General features: G+C 34.5%; 3 protein-coding genes across 3 annotated transcripts; 1 reads left to right on the top strand and 2 right to left on the bottom strand.

Annotated features, from left to right (window-relative positions):
* Positions 1-840: 840 nt before the first annotated feature.
* LOC18052884 (UPF0481 protein At3g47200) lies at positions 841-2,124 on the bottom strand. Its single transcript, XM_006445986.1, has one exon. It carries the CDS (start codon positions 2,122-2,124, stop codon positions 841-843), a length of 1,284 nt encoding a protein of 427 aa, XP_006446049.1.
* A 3,082-nt stretch (positions 2,125-5,206) lies between these two features.
* Positions 5,207-6,441, bottom strand: LOC112101194. Its single transcript, XM_024191917.1, has 3 exons — positions 6,355-6,441; positions 6,038-6,212; positions 5,207-5,393 (listed from the first exon to the last, which is right to left on the bottom strand). Exons 1-3 carry the CDS (start codon positions 6,407-6,409, stop codon positions 5,318-5,320), a joined length of 306 nt encoding a protein of 101 aa, XP_024047685.1. The 5' UTR covers positions 6,410-6,441; the 3' UTR covers positions 5,207-5,317.
* Positions 6,442-8,758: 2,317 nt separating this feature from the next.
* Positions 8,759-13,757, top strand: LOC18052883. Its single transcript, XM_006445985.2, has 12 exons — positions 8,759-9,279; positions 9,356-9,558; positions 9,631-9,828; positions 10,132-10,203; positions 10,492-10,587; positions 10,684-10,763; positions 10,917-10,992; positions 11,091-11,301; positions 11,524-11,720; positions 12,287-12,392; positions 12,563-12,652; positions 12,775-13,757. The coding sequence occupies exons 1-12, from the start codon at positions 8,781-8,783 to the stop codon at positions 13,518-13,520; spliced, it is 2,574 nt and encodes an 857-aa protein (XP_006446048.2). The 5' UTR covers positions 8,759-8,780; the 3' UTR covers positions 13,521-13,757.
* Positions 13,758-18,545: the final 4,788 nt, after the last annotated feature.

The raw sequence follows: 18,545 nt of genomic DNA, 5'->3' as shown, positions 1-18,545 counted from the left end.
CAAACATATGGGTCCCATAATTTGTGTGGTTCTTGTGGCTTGTGTATGTTACATTAATTATAACATAGGGACTCCTTGAGTATATATATGCGCGTGGACCGGTGATGTAATCTCTTGGATATAAACCCCGTCGGGACTGAGGAACTCTGTAGATGCAACACTCTTCCGATCAGGGGTCATGCAGGAAATAATATTATTTTATTATTTTATATTTTCACAATTGTTGGATTTTCATCTGCTATATAATCATATATGTTACATGATTATGTAACATAACAATCTCTGTTTTGAAGGCCCAATGTTTTTTTTTTTTTCGAGAAGACCCAAGATTTTTACATCCCATCCATACTAAAAGAAACTCCAGTGAGACATAAATTCATAAGATACTCAAAATTCCCTCCCTTCTGAAGATTCTGATTTCTATTTTTTCATAGAATACTAGAAGACCAAAGAAACATAATGTCAAAAACAAAACCAAATACAAAGTTTTCTTGATGTTAATATATATAGAGAGAGAGAATAAATTAACATTTTTTTTCATCAATGGCTGCAAGATTATTTCAAGGAAATTATTGTAAAAACTAAAAAAAAAGTAAGGAAAGGATGAAACATAATTAACAACAAAAGTATCTTACGATATTTTTCAAAATATGACGAAAAAATAACAATTAATCCAAAAAAAAATAACGATTAAATGAATATTTTCCTTTTTTTTTTTTTTGGTTACGTATCATTTCTATTAAGACATTATTATTCTTGATTGTTAAGGTACCCAAACATAAGATTAAACGGGTAATGCAAGTGAATCTAGAACACATAATAATTTGAAAATAGTAGAAATTAACTACAACTCGTGAAAGAACAAACTGTTTGTGTGACGGTGAGAAGAAGAAGAATGACAGCAGCAATGACGGAGATAGATGCCCATGGAGTGTTGAAATAATTTTGCTTCAAATTTGCCTTCCACCCGTGCCACGGTGATTTGCAAAAGGCTTGTATGTCTTTAACGAGATCAGGATATAATAAATCAGGACCCTTGAGACAATCTTTGAAAAGGCTGTGAAAAACTATCGACAACTTTTCACTATCCCCCAGCCGAATAATTCCATTTTGAATGAGTAAATCGGCATCTTTTGGAGTGTACACAAGGAAATGCATGATCATGACATAGGCATTAAAATATCCGGAATACCCATGCATATGCTCAAAAGCTAGAAGATTTCTGTAAAATCGTTCTGTCATATCAGTTACCGTAAGGAATGGAATTTCTAGAATCCCATTTTTGAATTTGATGTCAAGTAGATTTTTGGATGACCCTAACTTAAACTGGACGCCTGATTGCTCGAGTTCCTTCACACCGGGTATGTTTTGATAATTGATGCCACTTTGGGCACATGACTGCGTGTGGGATTGCTGAAGACACAGTATAACCAGATCAAGAAAATGTTTAGCTTCCGAAAAGTGGACCTCTATCAAATTCTCATCATCTATTGGAAGAATGAGCTCAGTGGACAACCATACGCTGGCAATAGTGACGAAGGAAATTCCCTCGTAAATGTCACCATTGGTTGCTGTTTTGGCTAGATCAAACAACTCATTGAGAATAAACAATGGAATCTGATTTTCTAGCAAATACAAGTCATGTCGCATTTCCAAACCCAAGAATGTGATCCCTGATTTACTAAATAAGCGATCGTCGTTAGTTACTAAATTAAGATTATAACTTCTCAAAAACAACTCAACGAGAAAGACAGCATCCACTAAAATCATGTTTAAGAACTCATCACTTTGAAGATGATTAATGGTTTCTGCATAACAATTGCACAATTCTGTCTCCTTTTTCTTTATAAATGCAAGGAAATGTGCCATGCTTACCTTAGTTCGTTGAAGAAAGTGATGCAGGTATCTTAGTTTATGCTCTTCCATGGCTTGTAACTCTGGGTTACCCTGATGAAGCGGCCCAATTGAAACTATTTGCGGAGTGTAATCACTAGGATGTAAACACAGCATGCTCTGAGGAACTCTGTAGATGCAACACTCTTCGGATGAGGGATAATGCAAGTTCTTCAACTTCCCATTCAGAGAACTTGTTAAGTTCTCCATATCGATCGATGCATGATCCATTTTTTAACCCTTTTTTGTTGCTTGTAGCTCGCAGCAAGGTTAGACGTATCAGTTAATCAGAAACACATCAAACATTGAGAAATGAATTAAAATGACATTGTTGTGTCTTTAGCTAGCCGGTATTACCGAGGAAGAAACACAACAATATAATCGAATGAGTCCTCGGAATCATCCATCAACTGATTGAGTCTTTTTGTTTTCATTAATTTCCATCTCAATTAAATTCAAACAAATGAAAGCGCCCCAAATCTGTCCAAAATTTAACTCGGTTTATTTGTCTTCTAATAATGATGTGCCACCACGTTAAACCTAAGCAATCAATTAATTATGCCCTAGATTTACAAGACATTCAGTAAGATTATTTTTCTTGTAGGTATGAATGAAATGAAAATTCATAGCTGGCAGTTTAGCTATGCAATTCCACCATTAATTAATGAGACATCAAGGAGGATACATAGGACATTTTAAGAGAAAATTAACCACAAACATGGAATCAAATTCCAACAAAATATTATTCCACCCTCTATCATATGCAAAATCAATGACATAAAAGGCAGACAGCCATTAGTTCAATAATTTAATATACAATTCAATATTTGATGGTTTTGCCTTTGTGTTTTTGCTAATGGATGTGCGTTACCAACATGCGAGAGATCAGCGATTAAGAGCCCCAATTCTCTATACTGATCAAATCAAATGACTGATGTGGAGGTAAAAACGCATCTAATGGAGATCGGCTTGTCACTTTATTTGATATTTTAATTTATACCCAGTACAGATCAAACGGCATATATTTTGACCAAAGCTCTTACTTACGGCCAGTTTGACTATTTGCGCAGCAAGTTGAATGTCCATCCTGGACATTTCAGCTTGAGAGGGGATGCTACTGAATATAGGGATGCAGAGCATAATAATACTGTGTTGACAACAGCAGTTGATTAGCTCACAAAGCTAGCTGGCGTGGCAAAATCAGTGCAGCACGGGTGTCTAACAACTCACCGTGCTGCAATCTCAGCTTACTATAAATATGTAAAATTGTATTCATTCCAATCAATTAATAAAGTTCTATAAAGTTCTTTTCAATAATTTTCTCTCAACTTTCTTACTGTTTCTAGTTTACCAAACACCTTCTTTAAATTCGTTCATAGATGCAACACTCTTCCGATAAGGGATGCAAGGTCTCCAATTTCCCACCCAGAGAATCTGTCAACTTCTCCATATCAATCGATACGTGATCTCCCTCACCGTCGTCCATATTCATTCTATTCGCTTGCTGCAGCCTGCAGTTTAATTAAACCAAACAAATGGCATATTCCAAAAGCTACATGACTAAATAGTAATAAAAATATTAGTCAACAAAACATTAGTTTAATTAAAAAAAAATTTTGAACTGAAAAATAAAAAATAATAAAAAGTCCTTAGCTCGTACAGTTAAATAATTAAAAAAAATAAACAGAGAATATTAATTATCAATAGAAATGAAGATGAAAGGCGAAATTTGCATACATACCATTCTAAAATCTGGACTAAAATGCTGAATTCAAAACTTGGAATCATTAAAACGGCAATACGTGATTGCTGAAATCAAAACATGTGACTTACTTAAACATCAAAACGGCAATACATGAAGCCGTTTTAATCGAGGTTAAAGTAACGCACGTGAGGAAGCATGTGAGAAGAGGAATCAATTTTTTTACAAAGCCGTTATCCAAGTCGCTGAATCGAGTGCGAATGTGCGATCTGGGTTTGCTGTCGGCTGTTATATAAGCTGATTGTTGAGGCCGTTTCAGGAAGATTGGAAGAGCAATCTAGAGAGAATTAGAAGAGAGAGAAAGAATCATCTTTTTCCCTGACGCATTCTCTGTATAAGCTCTGTAAAACCACTTCGAATCAATCAATAAAATCTATTTTGGCGGCTTCTCCCATGGATGTAGGTTGTGCTATCTTGCATAACTGAACCGTGTAAATTAGAGTTCTTTTCTGTGTGTGTTTGCTTGTTAATCTTGTTCATTTCTTGTGTTTCCAATCTCTGAAATCCAGGTTTATGTTCTTAATCAATCATTGAGCAAATCAAGATTTATTAATTAATTTTTCATAGGCAACTTGTATGATCTTGATACGAGTCTTGGACAGTGTTTGATAGCTTGTGTTTCAGAGGCAGTTCGAACACTACATAAAATAATAAAAAGCCTACAGCCTGAGAACTTATGCTTCTGCATACCCATTAACTCATTTTTCGTAGACATCCAGAATTGACAAAGAAATAATTTTTTGCTTCAGGAAATTTTTTTTTTTCTCTTGCCGAATCTCAATCAATACAATCCCATCCACTGATAAAATGCATGCATTAAGCGTTTTGGTAAATTCCGTTCGAAGAGTTTTAAGAATAAGCACTTTGTATTCTTAAACCTCGTCTTAACTGCATAAAATAAGCAAGTTCGTTTCGCTTTTGATTGCTACGATAAATATTCCAGCATAAAAAAAATAACAAGAAGACGATTTACCCTTTTAGTATTATATATCCATTGCTCTTGTTTCAGTTTTCTTGTAGCAGTCAATTAGTTTGATCCACACAATGATTAACTGCTTCGTGATTGCTCTATCAGCATATACTTTGTCATTAATCTCAAAAAAGCAACTACATTGTGTTGGTGTATGAAAGATTGATTCAAGAATATGGATGATCAATAACCTTTTCTTTGTCGACGAGGGATATTTTCTCAATTTCAAGAGTTTTGGGTTGCGTCAAACTTCTATTTATAGTCTAAAAACTTATTCTCAACATAAGTGAGATATTTTTGCTATCAACTGCAGATATAGTCCAGACCCACTTATACATGACTTAAGCACTAATATTATATAAAAGTCCATAGGTTTAACTCATACATAATATCTCCAACTATATGAATAAAATCTTTATGATGAAGGACGCCTGCGTGAAGTCAAAAGCAAATAATATCCTGTTAGTGGGCTGGTTGTTACACTAACAATATACAATAATCACAAGATATAAATATTTAATCAAATCAAGACATGTTGCCTACATACGGGTATTAAAGAAATTAACAAGGCAGTTCTATATATTATAACAGAAAAGTCCATTACTTCTTATCCTTGTTACACATTTTTTTTGTGAAACACTATGTGTCTTTATTTATTACATTTTTATTGACATTGAAGACAACTATAAAAATCAAAGTCGATGAAATTTGGGCAGAGGTTTGTGGTCCGGAGCCTGCGTAGCACTTGAATAATCGTCCTCTCTTTTGCTGTTAAAATGAAAATTTTAAAAAAAAAAGAAAGAAAGAAAATAAGTGATGATAGAATTACAAACTTTTTTAAAAAAACTATTTTGTAAGAATTAATGCGACACAATAATTTCAGTTGGACAAAACTAAACATAAAATGATAAAAAATTATTACAATAAACGAATTATAGTTAGCATGTTTCTATCGTATTTATAAAAAAAAAATATAAAATATATTCGCACCTAGGTAGTACTACATTAGAAAGTTACTTTTTGCAAAATATAATATTCTACAAATAATGTATATTAATTAGACACGTTTTTGTTATTTTCATTTTTTTCCCCCTTCAAAAAGTTGTTTAACGACTTATATGCATCTTCGACTCTAAAAGATTATGGACAAAAATTTTGGAATTTCATTTTGGAAAATATGCATATATAGAAATGTTCAAATCCAGGATTTTAAAGTGTGGGAAAAATCTGAAAAAATATATAAACCGTACAGTTTATGAGATTTAAGTTTTAAGCTTCTTAAATCCTATGGTTTAAAGCTTTCTTTGCTTTTCCCGTACTTTAAAATTCCGGACCAAAAAACTACTATACGTGTGTATGTTTCAAAAAACAATTTTATAAAGTGTTCCAATAATTTTCTCTGAGATTTATACAATTTGCAGCAGCAAATCCCGGGCTCCGTCAAGCTGCCAAGAACTGTGCAGTTGCTGCTAATACTGTCAATCCCGGGCCGGCAGAATGTATAGCATTCTTCAATGCAGTTATCAATCTCCGTACAATGCTCTCTTATAGACTCATCGTCCTTTGCCTCGACATGCATCGTTGTTCCTGATAGATAATAAAAAAGAAAACGTTAATTTAAAATAAGTAAACGATGTTCTGTATATATACACAAACTGACTTAACATTTCTCGAACATATGTGCGTTTTAAAAATTTAAAAAAAAAAGAATGATGACAAAGAAAATTACCAGCAGTGAAGAGGAAGAAGACTAGAAGAATCGATACAAGAGATAAATTGGCCATTTTTTATTTTTACTTTTACCTTTGAGTTTGCACAAGAATTTTTAGTGAGGTAGTGTTTAAGAAATAATCTAAATTTATAGGTGAGGGCACGGATAAGGATACAAGATTTTCATGCATGTGCTGCTTCTGTTGGATTAAAGCTTTTAAAAACTTTTTAATTTCTTTCATGAGTTATTTTCCATTAAATATTTTATACGTTACAATTCCATTACTCCTAAGATATATGTTATAAAAAGTGTTTGATTATCGTAGCAAAGATGAATTGTGAATTCCATTTTACTACACGTTACGATAATTGATCTAAATACACCAATTGTCCTACATGTTACGATATATGTTATATACTCTTTTTATATACAGTAATTTTCTAATGTGATACTACTGTAGTATAAGCTTTTATTTTGTAAACAATATGTGAACATGCTATTTAATTCACTTTGCGTCCCTGTGGTTTGGTGAAATTGCATCCTTATAGTTTGTAAATTACACATTTGAATTTTTACCCTTTATAGGTTTATTTTTTAACCTAAGTTCGTTGCTCGGGGCCAAAAGAATAAACATATATATGCCGGTATATGCATTTCCAAAAGGGTGCTAATACAAGTATGCCAATAATATTCGGATTACGCCCTCTCCTTAGGTCTGCTTGTAGCTGTTAATTTAATATTTTAATTATTTTGTAGCCACTACTGAAAGTTTAAATGAAGATACAAGTAATGATTATTAATGGAATCCAAAAACCACTTGTCTTTTGATAAATTAAATTTAACCATTAATGAGATTTGTCCGTTAATGTATTATTTCCTCAATCTCTTTTTCATCAAAGTAAATTTTAGGCTTTATATTAATAAATATTAGACTGAAAATTTGTCTTATCTCTAGCAACTGGCAGTGTCAAATATAGCGAAAGTTACAACATTCTAACCGTCTTAAATTTATTGCAAGGAATATTTTGCCTCAGAATTTTTGCAATAAGCTTAATATATAATATCATAAATGCTTACAACGGGGATAAAGAATTATTCATTCTACTTCGCAACTTTGAACTATGCTACACGTTATAGATAAAAATTATGGAATGAATTACATAATAAATAGGCAAGATGTAGTAGTGAAATTTTGATTGAATAGGTTTCTTAATACGTTCTTAATATTGTGGACCCAAGAGCAGCAATTAATCATAAACCCTAATATATTTGGGACAAAACTAACAATGAAGGTGTAAATCTTATCTTCATTTCACAAAATTTTGAGCTACGTTCAGTAGATCTCGGGCTATTGTTATAATTCTAAAAATTTAAGACTATGTTTTTCCCTGATTGTAATATGATAGCCAAGAAAAATAACAGCTAGACTCCCTATTTAGTATTGCTACACATTTCTAAAATCTGTGGGTGTTTTTAATGAGAGGTCATAGGTTAAAGGTCCATTGTCTTAATCTCTACTCTTTAGCCTCTCAAAATCGGAGAAAGGGAAGCATTGAAACGCCATTACTGAATCAACGCGTACCAACAAAAACAAGCCAAAAATATTTAACTTTCAAGAAGTAAATGAACGATTGCTATTGATATGAACATTCGAGTGTCTACAGCATAATTTAATTATTTACTTTAATTTACGCTTTATTTTTTCACTTAAAAGGAAATCAAAGAGTGTAATGGTAGTTTTAAAGCAACACCAACACATACATATAAGTGGAAAATGCCGTTGCATTTTGCTTTCACATGTCTTACATTGCTGGTGTGTCTAAATCCTCCCCATTATAAGCATAAGCAATACTCGATCACGTGACTACATTACTGGTTGCCCTGATTGTAACAGCTAAAGTGTCGCTATTTAGTATTGCTACCCATTTCTAATATCCATGTTTGTTTTTAATAAGAGGTCGTAGGGCATAGCTTAGGGGTCCATTATCTTAATCCCTTCTCTTTAGCCTTTCAGTATCGGGAGAAAGGGAAGCATTGAAACGCCAATGAATCAACTTCACGTACCAAAAAACCCGAGCCGAAAAAAATTCAACTTTCAAGAAGTAAATAAACGATTGCTATTGATATGAACATTCAAGTTTTTACAGCATAATTTAAATATTTACCTTAATTTACTGAATTTTTTTCACAATCAAAGAGTGTAACGGCGTGGTTTTAAAGCAACAGCAACACACACGTATAAGTGGAAATTCCAGTTGCATTTTGCTATCAGATCTTTTAATATTTTCGTCAAAAAGCTTTGAACACTAAAATACTCGATCACGTGCGATCACATGTCTTATATTACTGCGGTGCCTAAATCCTCCCCGTTATAAGCATAAGCAAGCAATCACACTTTGTGAATTCTCACTGTGTAGTGTTTCTTTTGACTAAAGCTTTGAAAGATGAATTTTGGGTTTGTCTTGTTTTTCTTTTTCTGTTTTGGGCTGGCTCTGGGTAAACAGTGCACAAACCAGAGTCCCTATGACTCACATGCATTTCGGTATGAGCTAACATCAACCAACAAGACCTGGAAAGAAGAGGTGTTATTTCATTTCCATTTGACACCGACTGATGATTCAGCTTGGTCAAGTTTGATTCCAAGCAAGATACTGGGTGATCAGAAAGATGAAGTTAGTTGGGCCCTCTTGTACAGGAAAATCAAGAATCCTGGTGGGTTTGACTTGCCGGGAAATTTTCTCAAGGAAGTGTCACTACACGACGTTTGGTTAGATCAAAGTTCAGTGCTTTGGCGGGCACAACAAACAAATCTGGAGTATCTGTTGATGCTCGATGTCGATAGCTTGGTTTGGAGCTTCAGGAAAACAGCTAGTTTGCCAACGCCAGGGAAGGCGTATGGAGGGTGGGAGAATCCAATTAGCGAGCTTCGGGGTCATTTTGTTGGTATGATTTTTTTTTCCTATCAGAGTGTTTGAGTTTTAAAAATTGCATTACTTAACTTGCTTTTGGCATCTTGAAGGGCATTACTTGAGTGCCTCAGCACAAATGTGGGCAAGCACTCACAATGCAACTATCAAAGAGAAGATGTCTACTGTGGTGTTTTCTTTATCAGAGTGTCAGAATAAAATAGGAACCGGATATCTTTCTGCTTTTCCGACGGAGCTGTTTGACAGTTTTGAAGCTTTGAAACCTGTCTGGGCTCCGTACTACACCATTCACAAGGTAAATATTAATTTGTTTGTTTTGCAAGAAGCAAGCAAATGGATTCATTTGGTCAATAATCTATTTTGACAGATCTTGGCAGGACTGTTGGATCAATATGTGCTTGCTGATAACGCTCAAGCTTTGAAGATGGCAACATGGATGGTGGAGTACTTCTACAATCGTGTTCAGAAGGTTATTACAATGTACAGTGTAGAAAGACACTGGTACTCGCTTAATGAAGAAACTGGTGGCATGAATGATGTGCTGTACAGGTTGTATAGCATAACGGTACGTAATTGATACTGGGACTTTGGAGATCTATGGCATGAAAGCAACCTACAAATTTTTAATCTTTAGCAATATAATTTCGTTATGTAATATTTAGCTTCAAAGAAGTTTTACAGCTGATAAAAACAGAGTTCATTGAACTACATAATCTGGTTTTTATGTTATAATATGCTTTCAATCAGGCTTGGCTAGCTGGCCGTTGTGGTCTTGGTGTCATTTTTATCAGTTTATTCTGAGTTAGATAAGTGTGCAGTTCTGAATTATCGTTAACATTGCGTTCTGATATCATATTTCTGTGCCCAGCATGATCCGAAGCACTTATTGTTGGCACATCTGTTTGACAAACCCTGCTTTTTAGGATTTCTTGCACTACAGGTAACTATTAAAGTCTTACTGTTCATAAGCTCGTAGATTTTATTTTCCTTCGCCAGTTAATTCGGCATTAGAGCATAATATTATTTGACAACTTACAGTTATTGAGTTGGGAACTATATAAGATTAAAGATTCATTAATTTTTCAACATGAATCTCATTTCCAGTTACAACTTATTATATACAGCAGCAAGGAAATATTATGGTTCGGGAGAGATAATAATAAAAATATTGCAGAGAACTTTAATTTCAAAACAAAAGATTTATAATTAATGGAATTTCTTGCTTTAGGCTGATTACCTATCTCATTTCCATGCCAACACACATATCCCTATTGTCATCGGATCTCAAATGCGGTATGAAGTCACTGGTGATCCACTCTACAAGGTAAGTCATTTAATATGCATGTTTTGGGATTTTAACGAATTGACAATAAAAATCTTTTAGAAACTTTTAATTTTACGTCTAACTTTCGTGTGCCAGCTGATAGGAACGTTCTTCATGGACATTGTTAATGCTTCTCACAGTTATGCAACAGGAGGAACATCGGCTAGAGAGTTTTGGTACTAATATTGGGCACATTGAATTGAATTTTTCTTTAGTCCTTAGAAAAGCTCCAGCTCCAGCCTGAATTCAATTCACTATTCTCTGGTAACGATGACTTCATAGCTTTGTGTGAATCCCTCATCTGATTTTTGGTGGTTTGCTGTGAGTAGGTGGGATCCAAAGCGACTGGCAGATACCCTAGGGAGTGAGAATGAAGAAACGTGCACAACTTATAATATGCTGAAGGTAAGCCGATTTGTTGTCCTGACGACGTTGACTCGGACTGCATCAGCATTAATTCCACCGATCTCCTAATTATATACCACATTCATTCGATTTTGTAGGTCTCACGGCACCTGTTTAGATGGACGAAAGAAATAGCATATGCAGATTATTATGAGCGTGCCTTGACAAATGGTGTGCTAAGTATCCAACGAGGAACTGAGCCTGGAGTGATGATTTACATGCTTCCCCTAGGTCTCGGAGTGTCCAAGGCCAGAAGCACGCATGGTTGGGGAACAAAGTTCAACTCCTTTTGGTGCTGTTATGGCACAGGTTTCCTTTCTGTGTGTTGAACATCAGTCGACTCTTTTTAATCTCATGATTTGTTTTTCTCTTTTTTGTGTGGTTATGACCACCAAAGACTTGCTATGCCACAAGCCACTAGGCATTTCTTGTTGGATATTTTTAGGAATTTTTTGCTGGTAACCCTTGATGTTATATATATTTCTTCCATTGCTCTGGCCATGAGATAGTTCTCTTCTTGTGGCTATGTAGGAATTGAATCATTCTCGAAGTTAGGAGATTCCATATATTTCGAAGAGGAAGGAAACGTTCCAGGTCTTTACATCATCCAGTATATATCCAGCTCATTTGACTGGAAATCTGGACATGTTGTGCTGAATCAAAAAGTTGATCCTATTGTCTCTTGGGATCCTTACCTTCGAATGACCTTGACATTTTCTTCAAAGCAGGTAATATATACATTCATTTCATATATATATATGTGTGTGTGTGTGTGTGTGTGAAAACTTACCCAGATAGGAATTTGACAAGAATGGAGTACAAATTGAGTTGTGGGGTCCTGGGGATATGTATCTTTTTTTATACTTTTTGGTATGTTTGATTACAAGTAAATTTCACAATGCGATATTATTGCCAATGTATTTTTATTTCTGGTAAAAAAAAAAAAGAAATTACCGGTGAATCTAACCTCCAGTTATCTTGGTTTTCAAGTGCCATCTGAATTTTCCGGTGGGAGGAAATTGGTGATGAACGAGTGAAAATTGACTTGTGGGGATGCAAAATTTGTTCGATATATCCTGAATTTCTTGATTAGAAAGTAAAGGACTCGAGCTAGTATCTCTATTTGAGGGTAATTTAATGATCATATATGTCAGTTAGTTCTACTGTTTTAGTTTAGAAGCACAAAAAATAAACAATGAGAGTAATTTTGTGGTACTTTTCTTCATCCTGAGTTATTAAGTTGATCAAAGAAATCCAACCAAAAACAGAACTTGCTTTGATCTGATACATGCAGGAGGTAGGCCAATTATCTTCCTTGAATTTGCGGATGCCAGTTTGGACATATTCAAATGGTGCTCAGGCATCACTAAATGGCCAGAATTTGCCTCTTCCTCCACCAGGTGTGAAATACAACTATTACTTCAGAGTAAATGAAAGGACCACACCATTTTTCATAATCTGTTTTTTCTATCCTTTTTCGTCAAGAGCGTTTGTTCTTTGAATCTTATCACTCCTCTCACAGAATTTGTCTTAAAATGACATTTCACCAATTGATACATTCCAACCGCAGGTAATTTCTTGTCAGCCACTGAGAGATGGAGCTACAATGACAAGTTAACCATTCAGCTGCCTCTTAGTCTAAGGACAGAGGCTATTCAGGGTATAATGACCCCCTTTTGTAGCTTTATCATTACAAAAATATGTTTGGTCACAGTTTTGTTTTATTTTTTAACTTTTGTTCTCTAGTAAATGATCTTCCATTGACAAAGTTTTCATGTCCAGATGACAGGCCTGAATATGCATCTATCCAAGCGATACTTTTTGGCCCTTATCTACTAGCCGGTCATACCAGTGGGGAGTGGGACATCAAGACTGGGACAGCTAGATCTCTTTCAGCATTGATTTCTCCAATTCCTCCATCATTTAATGCTCAGCTGGTTACTTTTACCCAAGAGTCTGGAAACTCGACTTTTGTCATGTCAAACTCAAACCAATCGATCACAATGGAAGAATTCCCAGTATCTGGCACAGACGCTGCTCTTCATGCCACCTTCAGACTCATACTGAAGGATGCATCTTTGTCCAATCTTTCATCACTCAACAATGTCATAGGAAAATCAGTCATGCTAGAACCATTTGATTTTCCAGGAATGCTTGTGCAGCAAGGTAAAGAAGACGAACTTGTTGTCTCGGAGTCTCCGAAGGAAATGGGCTCTTCTGGATTCCGTCTGGTACCTGGGTTGGATAAAAGGAATGAAACCGTATCCTTGGAGGCTGAAAATCGAAAGGGTTGCTTTGTGTCTAGTGGTGTGAACTTCGAGCCTGGTGCAAGCCTGAAGCTACTCTGCAGTACAGAGTCGCTGGACGCTGGATTCAACCGGGCAGCTAGTTTCATGATGGAAATAGGAATTAGCGAGTATCATCCTATCAGCTTTGTGGCAAAAGGAGCAAGGAGGAATTTTCTTCTGGCACCATTATTAAGCTTTAGGGATGAAGCTTATACAGTTTATTTCAACATTCAGGATTGAAAAATAATCCTGTTCTATGCAGACGGGTATTCTCAGACTTAGTTTACATCTTAAAGCTAGATTAGAAAATGTGGGGAAATAATAAAAAATGGTATCAAGAAGAAATAGGGGTGTGACAGAATCCTAGAGCTTGTCATCACATTTGCTGTAGTTTTACTTTAATCTTGGGTTATAATATGTCCTTGGCATTATTTCAGTTCTGGTTGGTTTTATTTATGATTTGCTGCAAGTAATATATGAGGCCATTAGTGCAGTTTGTTTGTTTCACTTTGAATGCTGATTTTTAACATTTGAAACCTGATTGATTCATTTTGTGGGAGTTATGTAGTAGTAAGTGCAGATTTTCCATGTTTCCACTGCATATACAATCCTGATGCAGGAAATTCTCTGTCTTGAGACACAACCTTTTTCTTGACAAACTCAAATCTCTTTATTTATTTCAATGAAAATGATCGAACAAACTGCTTTATGTAACAGTGAGTAGAAAGAGAACAACATCATCAAAACGTAGTCATTAAAAAATCGAATATATATCCTCGCAATGCGTGCTTTCGAAAGCTATAATATTTCTGTATAAACGCTCCGTTTCATCATCGAACATGGGAAATGGAATTTCCAGAATCCCATTACAAACTTGACACTAGCTTGGTGAAGTGCTTTTGCACCCTGTACGTTTTGAGCCTTGAATAGACTTTGGGCACGCAACTGAGATGGCCGAAAACAGAGACCCCGAAAAATCGAGAAAATGTTCAGCTCATGAAAAGTGGACACCTAACAAATTCTCCTGTATTTAGAGATCTCCAAGAGCAAAAGTATTTTAATTTATGCTCTTCCATGGCTTTTAACTCTGCCTTACCGTGATGAAACGGGCCAATTGAGACCACTCGCGGAGTTTAATCATCTGGATGCTAATCCCGCGTGGGCTTCGGAACTCTGCAGATGCAACACTTTTCGGATAAGGGATGCTGATAGGATTCTAGGGTTTTGATTAGAGAATTAAGAGAGAATAGATGAAGAATTTAAAGGGAAGGAAGAAGAATTAATAGGAATAAGAATCAATTTTATTACTTGCCCCTCAAAAATATAATAAGAACCACTTATTTATGGTAGTTCAAGACAATCCTAATTATAATTTAATAAGGACTTTAATTGAAATAAGAAAACCTAATACTAATAGGAAAGAAATTAAAACAAGCAATTAAAATAAAATAAACTATTAGGGTCCTAACATTCCCCGTCCCTTAAAATAGGCTTGTCCGCAAGCCTTTTACCCAGTCTCAATAACGGAGATCTTCCAATCCGCATGATGGTCATGTGGTTTTGGAGGGTTGTGAAGAGGTATATCAGCATCTAAAAGCAATAGTTGAGGTTGTTTGCAGCGATGTCCAGGCTTGAATTGCTCGTCACAGTTGAAACAAAACTCTTTAGAACGGCTTTCCACCTGCTCAGCTGAGGATAAACGTTTGACATTATTAGGTAAGGTAGAGGGAACCGGTCCTAATAAAGAGGGTGCTGGTGGAGTAGGAGTCGATTGTAATTGTGTGATTGGATCTTCGATGGTAGGAATGGGAGAACAATTGCCTTGTAAAGTAATTGCCTTTTCCTAAAATCTAGCAAGTTCAAAAGTTTGTAGGAGACTAACAGGTTTGAATAGTTGTACGCCAGCCTTGATATCTTCACGTAACCCAGAAAGGAAACAACTAATAAAGAAAAGCTTAGTTAAATTGCTAGTCCAATCAGTCAACTTTTCAAATTGTCATTGATAGTCAAGAACAGTCCCTATTTGACGTAGTTTAGTAAGACTGCCAACTGCATCATTCTCTTATAATGTCCCAAATCGAGTAATCAAAGCCCGTTTAAATTGCGCCCAAGTCATTTCGCCCATAGTCTGCTCTAGCCAATGAAACCAAGGTACAGCATCACCATCAAGATGGCCAATAGCTAAAGACAATAAGTTAGCATTTGATAATCCAGTAAGGCGACGATATTGCTCACATCGAAAAATCCATCCCGTTGGATTGTCACCATGAAAAATAGGAAAAGTCAAGCTGTATGTTACGAGCTTGCACGAGAGTACTTTCAATGCGTTCAGGAGGTTCAAGAGATGGTTGGTTAGCAATTACCGTTTGAGGAGCAGAGGTCCCTCCAGTAAATATATCAACTTGTCGTTAATCAGTAGCTGGTTGTTTGCCTTTTCGCAGCTGACTCAATTGCTAAAGGATGCCGTGCATGAGTTCCTGCAAATCGTTATTCTGCTTGGCTAAGGTTGTAACCTTTTCATCGATTGTTGTAAACTTGTCATGGAATTGTTGTGACAACTGCTCAACTTGGCCTTCAAGCTCCTTAACAGTCATGATACCTAAAAAAAAATCTGAAGAAAATTCACGTTTGGTTGAAAAATTTAGATGCTGGAAAAAGTTTGGAGGGTGGGCCCGGTTCAAGTCTCCAAAAGCCAAGAGATATTGACAAAAGTTTGGTTGCTATTTTTTTTTTTTAATAGTGAACGAAAAAAAATGGTGCAGGATGGATGTTGCTCTGATACCAGATGATAGGATTCTAGGGTTTTGATTAGAGAATTAAGAGAGAATAGATGAAGAATTTAAAGGGAATGAAGAAGAATTAATAGGAATAAGAATCAATTTTATTACATGCCCCTCAAAAACATAATAAGAACCACTTATTTATAGTAGTTCAAGACAATCCTAATTATAATTTAATAAGGACTTTAATTAAAATAAGAAAACCTAATGCTAATAGGAAAGAAATTAAAACAAGCAATTAAAATAAAATAAACTATTAGGGTTCTAACAGATGTAAGGTCTTGAGCCTCCCATTCAGACCATCAGCTAACTTGTCCAAATCAATTGATACGTGATCTCCCTCTCCGTCATCAATATTCACTCTATTGGCTTGCTATAGCCTGCAGTATCGAGTGATTTTCTAAAATGGTGACAGAAACAACGTTAGAGCATCTCTAAAAGGCTCTATAAATTTTACTTTTCAAATATTCATTTGCTTACCTATGTGGCAAATAAATGAGTGAAAAAAGATATTGTTATCCAAAAGACTCTTCAAATATAAATGAGTTAATATTATTTTAATTAAATAACTATTTTTTTAAAGAAAATGTCAATAGTAATTAAAGCATATTTCTCTTTTTCTTCAACAAAAAGTAATAAAATATAAATTAAAGAGGGAGAAAGTAACTCTTCAAATTTGAAGAGAGAGGATCATTTCTTATTTGAAGAAACTTAATTGGAGTATCTTTTGGAGCCTTAAATGTTGATGTAGCTTTTCAAATAAGTAATAAAAATCTTATTTGAAGAGTTTTTTTGTGATGCTCTTAGAGCATGTCCAAAAAACTATTCAAATAAGATTCTGCTTCTTATTTGAAGAGCCATATCAAATATTAAACATTCCAAAAGACAAGTTAATTTAGATTTTTCAAATAAGATTTGTTTCTCACTCTTCAATATTGCCGAGTGAGTTTCTCTCTCTTCTATTAATATTTTATTATTATTTATTGAAAAGATAAGACTGTAATAATTATTATTTATGTTTCTTTTAAAAAATACAATAACAATTCAATTTGATAGTAAGAAAGATTTGATTAAAATAATATTAATTTATTCTTATTTGGTGAGTTTTTTGGAGGGGATTATATTTTTCTATACACTTATTTACCACATCAGTAAACAAATTGAAATTTGAAGAGTAAAATTTAAAGACCCTTTTGGAGATGCTCTTAGAACAATATGTTTAGAAAATTACCCAATTTTGTGGTAGAAAAATCTCCAAACCCAAGCCCGAAATAAACTTAGGTTTGGGTTATCTCTAAAATTGACCCGTTTTCAATTTTGAAGCTTTTTGGAGGTTCCTATCCGACCGAAATAATTGGAGTCCATACGGTGGGTAATGTTGTCATCTATAAGTATTACTGTTATTTGAAAAATAAAAAAAAAAATTTAACACCATTCGATTCGCTTCTATGGAGGCCCATCAATACTTAAGCCCAAATTATAGCTTTTGTAATAATTTTGGGCCTTTTATTAGTTATGGAAGCCAAGGATTTGGGCTGAGCATCGTGGTCCAAAGTTCATATACGAGATTCGAAACCATGAGTTCAATAAATTCAGGTTGTGAATTTAAGATTTTAGCCACAGAAAAAGAAAAGTATTTAAAAAAAAAAAAGAATACGAATGGAAAAAATGTTTGATATATTTTTCAATTTGGTGGCAGAAATTTTCTGTGGTAAAGTGGCCTAATATGGGAGAATATATAAAGTGGCCAAATAATTCTTTTTACAACTTGTATAATTTTGCTTAGTGGAAAAACATTGAAAGCTTTTTTGCCTTTATTCCGATCCCTTTCCTTCTTGGATGGCTTAAGGTTCATTTAATTTACGATAAGAGAAAAAAATAATTTAATAAAAATAAATAAATCGAGAGTGAAATAAATTATGTTCTCTTTGAGAATAATTTTCTAATGGAATTTCAAGTTAACTATGGCTTGGCTTCCAAATTGTTGATTAAAATTGGTAACTATTTATCCCGGTGACTTATAAATCAAATATTCTTGAGCTAAATAAATAATCAATGGTCTAATTATTAGCTTGTTTATTCAATGACATGCCAAAACAAAATCACACGAATGCATTTGAGCCCATAATTTTAATCTATGTAGCCCAGCCACTTGCACTTTTTATTTATTTATTAACCATTGGTGCTCTTGAAATGATAATATACTTGAATTCATTCGTGTCATCAATGTCCACAATAATAAAAAGTAATATTCTTCAACTTTTTGATCCCTTTAATTTGTAAGCTGGTGGCATCGGCAGTTTTGTAATGCCTGCGGCAAAAAAAAAAAAAGAAGAAGAAGCAATTATACCGATATAAGTCTCAGAATATCATACTGTGTGATAATAAAACAACCCACGATTCAGAAAATAAAAATAAAAATACAACCCACAATAATTTAATGACTTTCAAATAAATGGTGGGTCATGAAAATGGTGCACCCATT

This window comes from Citrus clementina, unplaced genomic scaffold (genome assembly GCF_000493195.1).
Source record: "Citrus clementina cultivar Clemenules unplaced genomic scaffold, Citrus_clementina_v1.0 scaffold_2, whole genome shotgun sequence".
Lineage (NCBI taxonomy): Eukaryota > Viridiplantae > Streptophyta > Magnoliopsida > Sapindales > Rutaceae > Citrus > Citrus x clementina.
The sequence above is the reverse complement of the archived record's forward strand: the minus strand, read 5'-3'. Positions and strand labels throughout refer to the sequence as shown.